Source organism: Oncorhynchus clarkii, chromosome 8 (genome assembly GCF_045791955.1).
Source record: "Oncorhynchus clarkii lewisi isolate Uvic-CL-2024 chromosome 8, UVic_Ocla_1.0, whole genome shotgun sequence".
NCBI lineage: Eukaryota > Metazoa > Chordata > Actinopteri > Salmoniformes > Salmonidae > Oncorhynchus > Oncorhynchus clarkii.
In genome coordinates this window covers 11,042,064-11,059,725 of record NC_092154.1, presented here as the reverse complement: position 1 = coordinate 11,059,725, position 17,662 = coordinate 11,042,064, and the positions used below count along the sequence as shown (strand labels likewise).

The 17,662-nt window shown below is 43.1% G+C and overlaps 1 protein-coding gene across 2 annotated transcripts in view; it reads left to right on the top strand.

Moving 5' to 3' along the window:
• Window positions 1–17,662, top strand: part of LOC139414938 (kinesin family member 26Aa) — a 186,266-nt gene that overhangs the window by 67,344 nt on the left and 101,260 nt on the right. For both annotated transcript variants that reach the window (XM_071162585.1, XM_071162584.1), the window contains exon 3: window positions 12,991–13,151. In XM_071162585.1, the coding sequence (XP_071018686.1) occupies window positions 12,991–13,151 (161 nt within the window). The remainder of the gene's footprint in view (window positions 1–12,990; window positions 13,152–17,662) is intronic.

The window sequence follows — 17,662 nt, the reverse complement described above, 5'->3', positions numbered from 1 at the left end:
TTCATCTGAAAGCTACCCAGCAAACACTTTCAAGCCGAAATGCATGATTTTTTTGGCAAAAAAGACACCTTGAATTTGTCCTCCATTTTCATTTAAGAATGGCTACCATTTTCATTCACTTTGGTTAGTGCTGCACGGTAACAAGAATGGCTACCATTTTCATTCACTTTGGTTAGTGCTGCACGGTAACACATTCTACTTTTTTATACTCCATGTGCTATGACAAAACCATTCCGGTCTGAGAAAAGACCTTGGTTTTGCTGTTACCTTGGCAACGCAGAACAATTTGAATTGCTGTGACTCTAGAAAGAGTTAGGAGTTGTGACCAGGGTCAATGGGAAAGGACTTATTTCTCCATCCATGGCTTCTGTTAGGAGTTTGGTTGCCAAGCATGACATTTCCAGCTCTCTGGAATAGTGTGTATTTGACTGAAACTACTGTAGTTTCTGTATTTTTTTCAGGCCACTTATTAATTAGGCTTTAGACCCAGTGTCAATTTTATGGCTGGCTCTATAATCATATCATCATGATTCACACTCCTAGATCATGGCTGAGGTGTCTTGAATACCACTCCAGTTAAGTGGCATGACAGGGTTGCCACCACAGGGGGCCTTCATCTGCCTGAATGAGATGTCACCCTCTGATGATGTCATTTGGGGTGTTAATCAGGACTCGGGGGCGACATGACCAGTGTCAAGGCAGGTGCCTGCTCATAGCTCAATATAAACAGTGGAGTTGGGAGTCTCTGTCATATAACTTATTTTAGAGATGATATTTTTAACATTTACCTCATACTCCATTCATAGCAGAATAGTAGTTAGTCAGATAACTTTTAATCCACCTTGTACTGTTTTGGGCATCCCTCTCAGGACATTATCTGATCTAGAAAAATGAACTATCCATATATTGGCGAAATGAAATTAACACACCACTACATCATCTAGCCTGTACAAAACTAAAATGCCATCCCCTCTGACTCACAGTCCACTGAGGAATACAGAAGGTAAACAAAGCCGAGGTTCATATAACCGGAGAGTTACAGGCAACACAATTCAGCTTATTTTTTACACTTTTCTTATAAACAACTCTAAAGGTTGTTTGGCTAGTGCCAATTCAAGTGACGGACTGCATCCCCATGAAAAAGGATGACAGTAGTTAGAGGCTGCTGAGGGGAGGACGGCTCATAATAATGTCTGGAACGGAGCGAATGGAATGACATCAAACCATGTGTTTTATGTATTTGATACCATTCTACCTATTCCGCTCCAGCCATTACCACGATCCCGTCCTCACCGATTAAGGTGCCACCAACCTCCTGTGATGGCAGTCCAGTTAGTCCTAGGTAAACCCAGGTAGATAGATGTCGGCCATGACAATAAAGTACACCCCAAGGCTGCATCAGTAGTCATTAAACAAGCAGATTGCCCAGCACAATGCCCTTCGAGCCGGTATCACAGCCTTCCAAACACCACTTGACCTTCCTATCCGGAGATTGAACATTAGGTCATCTCCATGTGGAAGGATTATCACGCTGATGATGTCCATTGTTGACCTCACCGCCACACAAGTACCATCCATCCATGTGCCAGCTAACTCCAGTGACGGGCTGATTAAACTTGGGAACACGGGAATGGCCTCCTGGCTGCCACACGCCCCCATTCCAAGTGAGTCTGGATTCGTTTCAGACACATGGGATCTAAAGCATAACCATGCTTTAAACTGTATACCCCTCCATAGAGGCACTCCTATAGATTAGGCATCACAGTCCTGTTTGTAATGGGGTTGTAATGAGGGCCAGAAATCAATGGGGAGAGGATTGGATATGCAAATGTTGTCTGAGGTCATTGTAGAATCTACAGAGAGAATGGTCGCTATTGATCGCGGGCGAGATTTGTGAAGTGCTGGACAACGGCATTAAGTGCGTGTTGCGGCGAAGTGGAGGAGGAGGCTGTGGGTCAGAATGGGATTAATGCCAATTTCTCTTGATTGAAGAGAAGAAACGGATGAGAAACTGAGTGGTTTGATTGATTGGACGATTTGGGTGTGGAGGATGACATCGAGACGACTGATGGACCAGAGAACAGCTCTGATTGGCTTATCTTCTGTCTTTTGTGTCGATTGACAGCTACAATAGTTTTAAGTGAGGGCTGACCTCTATGCCTAATGGTAGCCTCTGATCAGAGCTTGTTTTACAGCGGATAGAACTGAGCTCTGTATATAATTACGAGATGCTCTTGTCTCCGCCCCAACAATGGGAGTCGTTGTCCCAAAGGCAGGAAGGCAGGTGACAAGTCTAGGTCCAAAATAAGCTCAAATGGCTTATTTTAGACAGATTTTTGGCAAAAGTGAAACCTCTCGCTTCTCCTCTTCCTCCCTGGAACCTCTCTACCCAGTCAGATACCTTTTAATAATGTATTTTCTGATTGAATAGAATTGCTTTGAATTTCACAATACAAGAAATGGAGGATGGTTTGACTACTATGGTAATTTGTCTCTTAACATCTCACCTGATATCCCAATGTGTGTTCTAAAAACCTAAGAAAATATTTGTCTCCTTTTGAAAACAAGAGTATGAACGTGTATCCACCCAGTATGTATTGTATAATAATGATCCTAAGTATGTTGTATGTTCATTTGCTATGCTGTTGGGACTTACAGGCAATCTGTTCTCAATGTTTATTTTCTGTGTATCTGTTAGCATCCACTCCCTCCAATGTCAACAAGTGCCTCTGTGCTGCCAAGAGTTGGACAGCTAATGCTTTTGATTGAACGTGTGCCGTTTAAGGCAGCCAATCGTATCCCCTATTCCTCTTCGGTGTCTGAAAGCAATTAGACCTTGAGCTGGCACATCGCATCCCAATTACACAAAAACCTGAGTTGGACACCTCAGAGAATTGAGTGCCCCTGTAGGGACCTTTCAGTGGACGTATGGCAGGTGTGTGTGTCTGTGAGCGGGTGGTGTGTGTGTCTGTGGGTGGGTGGGTGGGGGCCATGTGGGTGCGTGTACGTGAGTAGCTGTGGGATGTGTCTGTGGGTGGGTGGGTGGGGTGTGTGTGTATGGGTGGGGTGTGTGGGTGGGGTGTGTGTGTGTGTGTGTATGTGTGTGTGTGTGTGTACACTCAGCAGACAGTTTTTAGGTACACCACTCGTTCACAAAAATGGATCGCTCCTACAGACAGTGAGTCAAGTGGCCGTGGCTTGCTATATAAAGCAGGCAGGCATCAAGACATTCAGTTACTGTTCTATTGAGTGTTAGAATGGGCAAAATCAGTAACCTGTGACTTTGACAGTGGTATAATTGCCGTTGCCAGGCGCGCCGGGTCCAGTATCTCAGAAACGGCCGTCCTCCTGGGCTTTTCACCCAGGACAGTGTCTAGGGTTTACCGAGAATGGTGCAACAAACACAAAATATCCAGCCAGCGGTGACCCTTTGAGCCAAAACAGCTCGTTGATGAGAGAGGTCGAAGGAGAATGGCAAGAATCGTGCAAGCTAACAGGCGGGCCACAAACAGATATATAACGACGCACTACAACAGTGGTGTGAGCACGGCATCTCGGAATGCACAACTCGTCAATCCTTGTCACGGAAGGGCTATTGCAGCAGACGACCACACCCGGTTCCACTCCTATCAGCTAAAAACAACAAACAAGAAGAAGAGTGGAAAAACATTGCATGGAACATAACAGCGAGCTCAGTTTACCTGAGTGGCCTGGTCAGTCCCAAGACCTCCACCCAATAGAGCATCTTTGGGATGAGATGGAACGGGCTGTTCGCAGCATGAATGTACCGCCATCCAATCTGTATCAACTGCATGATACCATCGCTTCAGCATGGACCAACATCCCTGTGGAACGATTCCGACACCTTATAGAATGCCCCGAAGAATTCAGGCTGTTCTTGAGGCAAATGGGATCCGACCCGGTACTAGAAGGGTGTATACTCTGTATGCCTGTGTGTGGGCTGTTAATTTCAAAATGTTCTCCTCCCATTTCAAGCAAAATAACTACAGAAGCCATAGGATTTGGGAGGCCTAAGAATGAAAGATGGGTACTTGATTTAATTAGGGAGGGGGTAGGCGAGGGCACTGGAGACAAGGAGACGTGTCAGTAACGCTCTAAGGAGACACCACCCCATTCGGCCGAGCCAGATGGTTCAATGCCGTCTGCAGCCTTCGAATGCTGCGCCTACCAGAAAAGTGACTCACCAAATTCTCGGAGGAGAGGGAAAGGTGTTGGTTTATGTTGAGACTGAGAGAAACAAGGGAAGGACAAATGGAAGAGAACACAAAGGAAAAGGAAGCCAGGATCATGCCTCCCTCCTCTCTGTGCTGACAGATGGGGCCTGGTTCTCACCTGAGGTGAATAAGCACGTCTGACATCCATCTGGGAGGCTTGGCTTGGGTTGAGTGGAGGAGTGGGCACACCTCACGCATCACTGCCTTCCCCCATTTTGGACTGGGCTCTGATTATGAAGGACAAGATCAAAGATGAGGATTCAGAGAAGGGTCTGTAGTCATTTCAGTGTACCATGCTGAAATATACAGACAGAAATAGGAGTATTAATTAGATGAATATAAGCATTTTCCATCAAAGAAATTGTTCCATTCACTAAACATTGAATTTACTAAGACTAAAATGTTTGATTACTTGGAACAGAGAAGGACTAGACACATACCAACAAAGCAAGCTATATTATTAGTTTAATTTCTATTTTGTAGCCTACACCTGGGTTTTTTATCAGACTTAGTTGACAAGCAGAAAAGGATCAAGAGGGTGAATTGCCGATCAAAGATGTCTTTTTTGCACAATGTTGAAAACCAGGTGCAGACAAACAGCCTCACAATCTGTGAAAGGTTTGATCGACAAAAAAAGTTGTTTCGCTTTCTGCTTCAAATCACCAACAGGTCACTTTGAGCCAACCCAAATGGCAGGCACACTGTAGGGTTCCTCCCTCTCAATTAGTCCCATAGGCATCACATTTCGTGAGCATTTTTTTAAGCGTTTCTTGTTTCCCAGAGTGACCTTCCCGCTGTCATCAGTACCTGGGTCTGCCCTGGAACAGCCGTGCCAATATTGCACACCTCCAGGGTTGGGTAGGTTACTTTCTAAATGTAATCCATTACAGTTACTAGTTACCCGTCCAAAATTGTAATCGGTAACATAACTTTTGGATTACCCCAAATCAGTAACAGTAATCTGATTACATTCAGATACTTTTAGATGACTTTCCCGTTAAGAAGCATTAGAAGAAGACAAAAATGTATGTTACCAATTGAATGACATCTATTGCAGGATAAATCAATGTTAAAGTTTACACAGCTGGCCATATATGGATGTACATTTTACTTTATGGGTTGGTTATGTAGGCTTCTTCTAACCCATCGCTTTCTACTACATATAATAATACGATTCAATTTATATTTACATTAAAATCCAAAGTCTATCACAATTCCAGTCATTCCAATATGTTATACCCCTTGATCTTCAAGAATAGGATTCAGAAATATGGAATTATAGATGAACAAAATTGTTTAACCTGATCATAACCCCAAAACTAAGGATTTATAAGACAGCCCTACTCTGTTGTTTATGATTTTGTTGTCCTGGAAGACTGATTGGGCTCATTGATTCGAGTCGAAAAATACATGTTACACTCATGGAATGGCATGCTTTGAGCACTAGTAAAGTGAAAAATGAATACCACATGCTGCATTTTCTATGGGCCTATTGTTTACCTTTTTGTTAGTGACACTTTGATATCGTGATAATATGCAGCTCTTTAAAAGGGCAAATCCACAGATGAAAGAATTACAAAATGTCACCCCGCCTCGGTTTTATTAAAAGCTGAGGGATGGGCCTGGAGAAATGTAACCCCTCTCAGATGAATAGACAGAGCTATGGATGCAAGGACTGATCAAATGATTGTTTTAACCATGTTACGAGGTTATACAGTGTTTGTTACATTTACAATTGAACTAAGCTCATGAGGCGTTTGTGAACTGCTGTTCACAAATGCTCTCCATCCAACCAAAAAATTCAGTCTCTCGATGTGCAAAACTGATAGAGACCTACCCCAAGCGACTTACAGCTGTAATCGCAGCAAAAGGTGGCGCTACAAAGTATTAACTTAAGGGGGCTGAATAATTTTGCACGCCCAATTTTTCAGTTTTTGATTTGTTAAAAAAGTTTGAAATATCCAATAAATGTCGTTCCACTTCATGATTGTGTCCCACTTGTTGTTGATTCTTCACAAAAAATACAGTTTTATATCTTTATGTTTGAAGCCTGAAATGTGGCAAAAGGTCGCAAAGTTCAAGGGGGCCGAATACTTTCGCAAGGCACTGTATATATAATTTGTAAGTCCAAAAATGGGATAAAACTACAGATTGCCCCTTTAAGTCTATCAACAGTGTGTGAGTTTGAGCATGTGTCCATTAGGCCTATGGATATATATATTTTTTAAATCAGCATGAATTAGATTGAGCAATAAAAGCCTCACTTTTGTTCTATAGGCTGGGGTCCACACTATGCAGCTGTTATTCCATAGGCTGGGATCCACACTATGTAGCTGTTATTCCATAGGCTGGGATCCACACTATGCAGCTGTTATTCCATAGGCTGGGATCCACACTATGCAGCTGTTATTCCATAGGCTGGGATCCACACTATGCAGCTGTTATTCCATAGGCTGGGATCCACACTATGCAGCTGTTATTCCATAGGCTGGGATCCACACTATACAGCTGTTATTCCATAGGCTGGGATCCACACTGTGCAGCTGTTATTCCATAGGCTGGGATCCACACTGTGCAGCTGTTATTCCATAGGCTGGGATCCACACTATGCAGCTGTTATTCCATAGGCTGGGATCCACACTATACAGCTGTTATTCCATAGGCTGGGATCCACACTGTGCAGCTGTTATTCCATAGGCTGGGATCCACACTGTGCAGCTGTTATTCCATAGGCTGGGATCCACACTATACAGCTGTTATTCCATAGGCTGGGATTCACACTGTGCAGCTGTTATTCCATAGGCTGGGATCCACACTGTGCAGCTGTTATTCCATAGGCTGGGATCCACACTATACAGCTGTTATTCCATAGGCTGGGATCCGCACTGTGCAGCTGTTATTCCATAGGCTGGGATCCACACTATGCAGCTGTTATTCCATAGGCTGGGATCCACACTATGCAGCTGTTATTCCATAGGCTGGGATCCACACTATGCAGCTGTTATTCCATAGGCTGGGATCCACACTATACAGCTGTTATTCTATAGGCTGGGATCCACACTATGCAGCTGTTATTCCATAGGCTGGGATCCACACTGTGCAGCTGTTATTCCATAGGCTGGGATCCACACTATGCAGCTGTTATTCCATAGGCTAGGGTCCACACTATGCAGCTGTTATTCCATAGGCTGGGATCCACACTATGCAGCTGTTATTCCATAGGCTGGGATCCACACTGTGCAGCTGTTATTCCATAGGCTGGGATCCACACTATACAGCTGTTATTCCATAGGCTGGGATCCACACTATACAGCTGTTATTCCATAGGCTGGGATCCACACTATGCAGCTGTTATTCCATAGGCTGGGATCCACACTATGCAGCTGTTATTCCATAGGCTGGGATCCACACTATGCAGCTGTTATTCCATAGGCTGGGATCCACACTATACAGCTGTTATTCCATAGCCTGGGGTCCACACTATGCAGCTGTTATTCCATAGGCTGGGATCCACACTATGCAGCTGTTATTCCATAGGCTGGGATCCACACTGTGCAGCTGTTATTCCATAGGCTGGGATTCACACTGTGCAGCTGTTATTCCATAGGCTGGGATCCACACTGTGCAGCTGTTATTCCATAGGCTGGGATCCGCACTGTGCAGCTGTTATTCCATAGGCTGGGATCCACACTGTGCAGCTGTTATTCCATAGGCTGGGATCCGCACTGTGCAGCTGTTATTCCATAGGCTGGGATCCACACTATGCAGCTGTTATTCCATAGGCTGGGATCCACACTGTGCAGCTGTTATTCTATAGGCTGGGATCCACACTATGCAGCTGTTATTCCATAGGCTGGGATCCACACTATACAGCTGTTATTCCATAGGCTTGGGTCCACACTATGCAGCTGTTATTCCATAGGCTGGGATCCACACTATGCAGCTGTTATTCCATAGGCTGGGATCCACACTGTGCAGCTGTTATTCCATAGGCTGGGATCCACACTATGCAGCTGTTATTCCATAGGCTGGGATCCACACTATACAGCTGTTATTCCATAGGCTGGGGTCCACACTATGCAGCTGTTATTCCATAGGCTGGGATCCACACTATACAGCTGTTATTCCATAGGCTGGGATCCACACTATGCAGCTGTTATTCCATAGGCTGGGATCCACACTATACAGCTGTTATTCCATAGGCTGGGATCCACACTATGCAGCTGTTATTCCATAGGCTGGGATCCACACTATACAGCTGTTATTCCATAGGCTGGGATCCACACTGTGCAGCTGTTATTCCATAGGCTGGGATCCACACTATGCAGCTGTTATTCCATAGGCTGGGATCCACACTATGCAGCTGTTATTCCATAGGCTGGGATCCACACTATGCAGCTGTTATTCCATAGGCTGGGATCCACACTATGCAGCTGTTATTCCATAGGCTGGGATCCACACTATACAGCTGTTATTCCATAGGCTGGGATCCACACTATGCAGCTGCTGCTAGAGCACATTTTTCACTGGCTGTCCACTGGTTTCAAAAACAATGATTGACAGGCAGCTTAAACTTCTTGAATTCAAACATTATTGGGTTCAAATAAACATTTAGATTTGTGAACAGCCATCCACAACAACCACAATCCGTAAGGCACAAATAGTTAAATGAGAGAGTAGCATTGTTTCACATCAATGCGCTATGTACAGTATATATCAATAATAAGTGATATCCGTATCATCGTAGACTACACCACTGCTGTCATCCTTACCTCCAAGCGTTAATTAAAGTTGGATAATCTTTGGATGCCGACAGCAGTCGCACCATTGGAAGACATGGCTTGGACTGTAGCCTACAAAAGCCTATTCCTGCTCTTTTCCCGTGATCCATCAAACCCATTTGGTGTGTCATCATAGTGGTGTCTGACATCATAGTGGTCTCTGATATCATAGTGGTCTCTGACTTGTGGTCAGACTCGCTCAGGTGGAACAAACTTAAACTTGCTCCTATTTTCAATGTTGATTTGAACGTCATTGAGAAAAACAGAAAATTTACAAAGATTATATCGCAAACATCCTTTCTGAATTTAAAAGTAATCTTCAAAGTAATCATTTAGTTTTTCAAAAGTATATGTAATCTGATTGCAATATGTTTGCTGCTAACGTAACAGGTTACAGTTATCGTTTTAAAAAAACATGTAATTGGTTATTCTCCAACCCTGTTGGACAACAACCTCCCAGGGGTAGGGAAGGAGTGAGAGAGAAAGAGAATAAGAAGAGAATGGAAAAAAGAGAGAAACATTTTCTACTTATGAATGCTAAAACTACAAATCTCAAACCTCATACACTAACAACAAGGAATTATAGCAAAGCACGCTCACTGAAAAGATACTAGTCTCGTAAATGATATATTCTGAGCTGAAAAAATGTAGAATTGACTAACGGGTGAACCACAAGGCCAAACAGCCGCCATAGCACCGTATATGACCCAGTTCCATAATTCATTAAGTCATGTGACTTGACTTATTGCTTTTAGTTCCTCGAGGTGCAAAGGGCCAGTACTGTATGGATTTGTCAGACTGGTTACACCTCAGCCACCCCGGTAACATCTCAGCCACCCCGGTAACATCCCAGCCACCCCGGTAACATCTCAGCCACCCCGGTAACATCTCAGCCACCCCGGTAACACCTCAGCCACCCCGGTAACATCTCAGCCACCCCGGTAACATCCCAGCCACCCCGGTAACACCTCAGCCACCCCGGTAACACCTCAGCCACCCCGGTAACATCCCAGCCACCCCGGTAACACCTCAGCCACCCCGGTAACACCTCAGCCACCCCGGTAACACCTCAGCCACCCCGGTAACATCCCAGCCACCCCGGTAACATCCCAGCCATCCCGGCTCTTCACACCCACTGCCTTACCCTAACACCATAACCTAGCCGTAACATCATAAAAATATGGACCTCCAATTTAGACCCAAATGTAGATCTCCTGCTGGCCATTAATAGGCTACTGCTCTGCTGGCCAGCCTCTACATTTGAATTATTATAGGATGTGTGAGAGGAGTTTTTGGTAATATATACAGTCGTGTTCAGTGGGATGTGGGTGTTTGAGTGATTCTGGATCTCTGTAATCTGTTCCACTGCGAGGAAGAGACAACATTATTCTACAATCTACAGCTCGTTATCTACCCATCAGCCATTTGGGTCTGACTTCCAAGTTGCAACATTCCTCCTAGTGGCTTATTCACTGTGACTTCCATTGAAGCTCGGAAACAAAAATAGCGAAGCGTAATGCATCTGGGTTACTTGTTGCCATTATCTTATATGTAGTTTAAGCACACGCGTGTCACGTACAGGTACGCTCACTCAAACTGCCATGCTATAGAATGAGAAAAAAACGTGCTACAGCGTCTATGAGTGGCACCCTGGAGATGATTAAAACGCGAGTGTGTCACGAAGGGCACCTTTGAAGCCATACTGAAGGTGCCTCTTCCCATGGTCACATGTGTCTGTCAGACTAGTGTGCTCCTGTTAGGGGTTATATAAATAGCACTGCTATCAGGTGTAGTCGGCAGATGGTTTACCCTTGGGGTGGATAAACAAGTTACCAAACAAATACTGTTGTTGTTTGTACTGTAGACATGCTTCAACAACCATATAGATACGTATGTTTGCAGTCTTTGTGGGGGGTGATTGTGGGGGATGATTGAGGGGAGGGTGATTGGGGGGGTGATGATGATGTAACCAAAGATGATGCCAAAGATTAACAAAGAAATAACAGGTTGCTCTACCTTTTTCATAAGGTATTTAATTCTATAAATTATCTCAATGCAAATACTATATATAGATTGGGGGAAGACCCTGTTTGTTAGGAAGAACCCCCCCCCAAATACTGCTCTTTTCATTAGGATTGGAACAATTTTAAGGAAAATAGAACTTGACCTATGAGAAATGTGGTCAGGGAAATGAGTCCCTGACCACTGTTATGTTTGAGTCAATTTCACTGTTACTGCCGACAGAAAAGCAGTAGATCGGGGGTAGGCAACTAGGTTCAGTCGCGGGCCGATTTTTGTCAGAGAAGGTGGTTCGGTAGAACACAATGATAATAATTTGTACACTGCAAATTGACCACAACTAAGCCCAAAAAAGAGGTTGTATTTGATAATAACAATCATTTAATTCCTTTATTACATTGAGACACGACCACGTCTCTTTTTTTAATTCATGGGAATACTTGGGAACAGTTTCCTGAATTAAACTCATTTTACAGTCAAAAATGTCACTTTGGGGGGCCAAAATAAATCACTCCGGGGCCGGGAATTGGTCCGCTGGCCGCCTGTTGCCAGCCCCTGCAGTAAATCGAATTGCTAGCCATCAACAATTATAGTTGTCTGTATTAACATACATTTTACATATACTACTACCAGGTACTGGCCCTTCTTTTACTCAGAGACCTAGAATCACTTTAAGAGCAATAAGGGGGCATCTGTGACAATGTGGCAGCTGGGGGCATCTTGGCTGTGTCAGTGTGGCAGCTTTTTGTTGTTGACTACTTCCGTCCTCTCTCTGTGTGGCGGCGCTTCCGTGGAGGGGCGAACGGCGTGCGTCTCTGTAATCCTGTTAGCTACCGCGCCAACGCCGCAGTCAAAGAACTGAATAATGGACTCCCCGCCAAATGTCGGCACTCCGCAGACATCGCCACGATAATCCACTGTGATGAGTACAGAGTGGATGCCTGCCCCAGTTTCTTCATTTCCTTATAGACTAAAGGGATGAGAGAGAGAGAGAGAGAGAGAGAGAGAAATTAAAAGAGAAAAATGAAACAGAAAGAGAAAAATGAAACAGAAAGAGAAAGAGAAAAATGTCACATCCCCAACAACAGGTGTCACCAGAAAGCAGACAGCACATTAAGAGATGCATCTGGCTCATTTGAAAGAACAAGGCCAAATGGAGATTGTGGGAAGGGCTGTGTTGACTTGTGAACGTACAGTAGCCTATGAGATGATTGGCACAAGTGGTTTATCTCTTGTTAAATCAAATGGCATACAAACGACTGCTGTGTTTTGTCCAACACTCAAAAGTTCAGTCATTCTCATATTGCGCGTCAATCTGGTTGAATTACATATCCTATGTCATCTCATATTTTAGTCACAGATGATTAGAACAAGTGATAGTGGATGGGACTCTATCAGTTTTTCAACGCTAACCATATTGTAGCACAGTGTGAGTCGGTAATCAGGCCAAAGCTAATGACCAAAGCTAACGACCAAAGCTAATAAACTAATGACTAGCAGTGAGCAGTGAGAGTAAAGGACCAAGATTACCAACCTGCAGCTGCAGCAAATGGAGTGACAACGAACGGTAGCATTGTTACACAGGTCATTTCCTGCTGTGGAGTGGCCTGCGTGATGAGTTTTCCCTAAGCTTTTTGGTACTCCTGCTCACAAATGCAGGAGCCACATCAACCAAAGCAGTCGCTCAACTGAGTTCCCCAACAGTCTTCTCTGACCTGTGAGAGCATATTATGCAATTTGTTTAGTTTTTTTGAAAACATGCAATTATCTTGCAATGTTTGGTTTTTACTTCACTAAATGTTTTGGTTTGTTGAAAGCAAGTGATGGTCATACACATTGAAGTTGGATGCAGAATTTGTATACTTTTTTTGTCACATTGGTTGATGCTCATGTCTCTCTCTCCATCTCTCTCTCTCCCCACCCACCCACCCCCTCCCTCTTCTCTCCCTGTCCAGACGCAGGGCTTGGCTCCTGACCCATACAGGAACTACATGCCCATTGCCCCTGGGAGCCCCATCTACGACTATGCCACCATCACTCCTACCGTACCCCAGCCCCAGCCCACCCCCACCCAAACCAGCCACACACCCTCCGCTGCAGCCTCGTTCTTCATCAGGTAAGTCAAAGCCATACTTTACCCTAAAGAGCCTTGTGGGTGATATATGCATATGTAGATTTCAGAGACTTGTGAACTTGTGGCTTGATCGATGATGCAATCCACTTTGAAACTGCTGCCTCTTTCCACATATCAGGGCAGTCAATTCAGGAAGTGAACTGAAATTTCAATTCAATAATAAAAAAATGGCATATATTTTCAATGACTCATTCAATTGAAGAGTTTTTACATTTTTACATTTAAACCACTTCCTAAATTGACTGCCCTCAATTCGAATTGACCCCAAACCTGCTACACATCATACAAATAATGGTTATATCCACCTTTGTCTTGGATTGGACCCATCCAATAGGGCATATGTGACCAACATCCTCGATTCGGTCTTATGTAGCAAAATTAGAAATTCAGATTTTTACATTGGATTAAAGTAGAGACTCAGAGCTAGGAAATGGTATATCAAACACTGCTGTTGAGAAACAATGGGAAAGTAATTCTGCCTCGAAAGCTGATAAACTTCTATCCCCACTTTTGAGAAAATGGCACTTGAATGTTTTGTGTTTTGGTATTCCTACTGGAGACCTCTTCTTTGTCTACATCCATTCAGCATTGTTCACACCCTCTTATGCCTTAGCCCCACCCACCTCTTTAAGGATTCACATGAGACCATGTGCTAAACAGAGTGAGTAGTTTAGTAAACAACCACATATTTCAAGACTAAAAGTGGTAAAAGTAGTAGCCTACAATAAGTACAAACTCCAGATAAAAATCCATGTTATCTAGTCCTTGGCCTATATCCTAATCTGGCTTTGGTGCAGGTCATGTTATTCTTCACATTAACGTCTCTGGTAAACACACACTATATCAAATCAATTCTACATTTATTTGTCACATGCACAGGATTCAGAAGGTGTAAACAGTACAATGAAATGATTACTTGCATAGTAGCAATATCAAAAACAGAAAGTGTACAGATATAACTATTTTATCATTATTAGATGACCCTTACCTAGACACACTTGTCTAAATTGAATGGTCATGTGAAGGAAATGCTATAATCAACCCCCCAGCCACATCTAGCTAAGTGGATGGGTCACTGTTGTCTAGACATGTACACATGTTCATTAAATACAATAGATGGTCGTAACCACCCCCAGACATAACTGGCTATCTTGATGGGTCATGTGATCATCTCTCTTGTTTAGACATGTAGAGTCTTGTTTAGACATGTAGATAGATAGCTGGCTAGCTAAACAATGAACCGGAATAATCCCAACTCACACTACTACCAATACAAAATTGTCATAGCTGTAGTATGAATCTGCAGGTAGCTGGAACTATTTAACTCTGTTTTGTTTGGCCAGTGTTGTGTCAAGTAACATTGGTTCACACTGACCACAGAAAGTAGCCCATCACTTTATTCCAACTGATCTGTCGATAGAGTCTGCTAAATTCAGGGCCTCAATGTTGTTGAGAAATGTAGCAAAACTTTTGGCCAGGTCACAGTTGCAAATGAGAACTTGTTCTCAACTAGCCTACCTGGTTAAATAAAGGTGTTCTCAACTAGCCTACCTGGTTAAATAAAGGTGTTCTCAACTAGCCTACCTGGTTAAATAAAGGTGTTCTCAACTGGCCTACCTGGTTAAATAAAGGTGTTCTCAACTAGCCTACCTTGTTAAATAAAGGTGTTCTCAACTAGCCTACCTGGTTAAATAAAGGTGTTCTCAACTAGCCTACCTGGTTAAATAAAGGTGTTCTCAACTAGCCTACCTGGTTAAATAAAGGTGTTCTCAACTGGCCTACCTGGTTAAATAAAGGTGTTTTCAACTAGCCTACCTGGTTAAATAAAGGTGTTCTCAACTAGCCTACCTGGTTAAATAAAGGTGTTCTCAACTAGCCTACCTGGTTAAATAAAGGTGTTCTCAACTAGCCTACCTGGTTAAATAAAGGTGTTCTCAACTAGCCTACCTGGTTAAATAAAGGTGTTCTCAACTAGCCTATCTGGTTAAATAAAGGTGTTCTCAACTAGCCTACCTGGTTAAATAAAGGTGTTCTCAACTAGCCTACCTGGTTAAATAAAGGTGTTCTCAACTAGCCTACCTGGTTACATAAAGGTGTTCTCAACTAGCCTACCTGGTTAAATAAAGGTGTTCTCAACTAGCCTACCTGGTTAAATAAAGGTGTTCTCAACTAGCCTACCTGGTTAAATAAAGGTGAAATAAAAATACATAAAAAATAAATAGTTCTTGATGACTAACGTTATATCTTTAAAAACTGTGCAGTAGAAATGACTATCAACACATAATGAGCAGCTCACGTTATAGACAGAAGCATGCTGCGTCCAGACCATCCATTATCTCAGCAAATCATGGCTAGCAGGAAAGTCCCTGTCTCTTCCGTGGCTAAACCAACTAGGCTTGTAATTTCAACAGTTTTACTGGTATTTACGGATAGAATACAAGTTTGTTATAAAGCACAGGAAAGTTAATATGTTCCAGAAGGCATTTCTGCCCAAAAAAATCATTTTGATAAAAAAAGACTTGTTTACTTTCAAATGCCTCTCCTGTTAAGTAGTGATGTGCGACATACGCCTAGTTTCCTCAAACTAGTTACATGACCAGAGACTCAACACATTCCCTCCCCCCATCTGGTTGTTTTAAGGCTATATACTATATACTAAATATACTAAATCTATATACTAAATCTTTAAATGCCAATCGCGCTATAACGCAGATCTTCCTCGGTGCAGATGAAATCTAAGCCTTAGTCTCCTTCTCCACTTCCAAGGGGAAGGCAGGATACAGTCTGCCCCATTACTTATTCAGCCCTCCAGTAGTGTTCGTGTCAAAATCTCGGAGCCTTTTCCCAGGCTACCAAAATACTCTGTCGCTGCTGGCAATCCATATATATTGCCAGTATTGCTTGTAGCCCTAGCCGAAGATGTCAGTGATGGATGCCTGGGTTAGTCACTTGGAGTGGGGAGATAAGTAATTTATATATAATTTTCACACATTAGCTACTATTCGACAGCCTATGGAAATGATGATGCAGATGTTCCTTAGCTCTGGAACACGACATTGGAAACTAAAAGCATAACAACCTAAAATGAAAGCCTCAGAGTGAACTTTTCTGTCTAGAATGAAGTTTGAGCAGTCTACATGCTGACTAGGTTAACTTCCTACGTTGTAGTATTCGGAGGTTGTTTAGAGTGCATCCAGAAAGAAGGGTAAGAAGACAGAGAGAAGACAGAGACAAAGTTAATACCTGAGCGAACCTAGGAAATTTATTGAGAAAGATTTCACACTCTGACACTGAGGATATTTTCTCCCAGCACTGTGGAATAATAATCTTTATCTAGTGTAAGAGAACATACCTCAAATGTCAAGCGTAACGTTCACTCGTATGCTCCAGTTTTTATTTGTTGGACTACTATTTTCATCCGGGTGAGATTGACACACTTGTCATGAATCTTTGTCTCAGGGATTAATATAGAGTTGCTAGTTTGTGTCTGACAATTATGCGTATAGCTAATGGCAACGTATTCCCTATATAGTGCACTACTTTTGACAAGGGCCCTATGGGCTCTGGTCCACTATGTAGGGATTAGGGTGCCACTTGGGACTTTGACAATGCCTCCACACTCTTTTTCCAGTTCTAAAAATTGCAACTGTGTCTGTCTGTATTTTGACTCCGATTTTCATTGGAAACTGAAATTGATTTTGGATTTGAGTTAGACAGACAACAATAGCAGGACAAAATCTAACTACGTAAATCATAAATATGTATTCCCCTAGTTTCTTGTAGGCCTGGATGTATTAGGCTGTACAGTCAGCTGTAGTCGTGATCTTATCGTGCTATATTTCCCATCAGCCAAAGCTCTAGTTCAAAGTAGCCTACCACTTCAAAGAAAGAGTAGAACCTGCCCACGCAAAGACCACTTCGACACCATTTCAGCAGGTGGCCAGATTATCAGATAGGATCTATTTCAGCAAGTAGGCGAGGCATTCTCTACTGAAAGGTCAACAACAAGCATGGAGGAGAAGGGGAGAAGGCTGAACTGACACCCTTCACAATACCACTACTCTGGATTCTGTGCGTGTGTGTGTGTGAGTGTCTGCGTGTGTGTGTGTGTACGTGCGTGTGCTGGTTGTGAGTGCGTGCATATGGGCTCGATATTCTTTCAACGAAATCCAACAAAAGGAGGTACAAGAGAACCTATATGGTTTATATAGGTTAGGTTATAGAACCTATATGGTGCAGGTTAGGTTATAGAACCTATATGGTGCAGGTTAGGTTATAGAACCTATATGGTGCAGGTTAGGTTATAGAACCTATATGGTGCAGGTTAGGTTATAGAACCTATATGGTTCATATAGGTTAGGTTATAGAACCTATATGGTGCAGGTTAGGTTATAGAACCTATATGGTGCAGGTTAGGTTATATAACCTATATGATGCAGGTTAGGTTATAGAACCTATATGGTGCAGGTTAGGTTATAGAACCTATATGATGC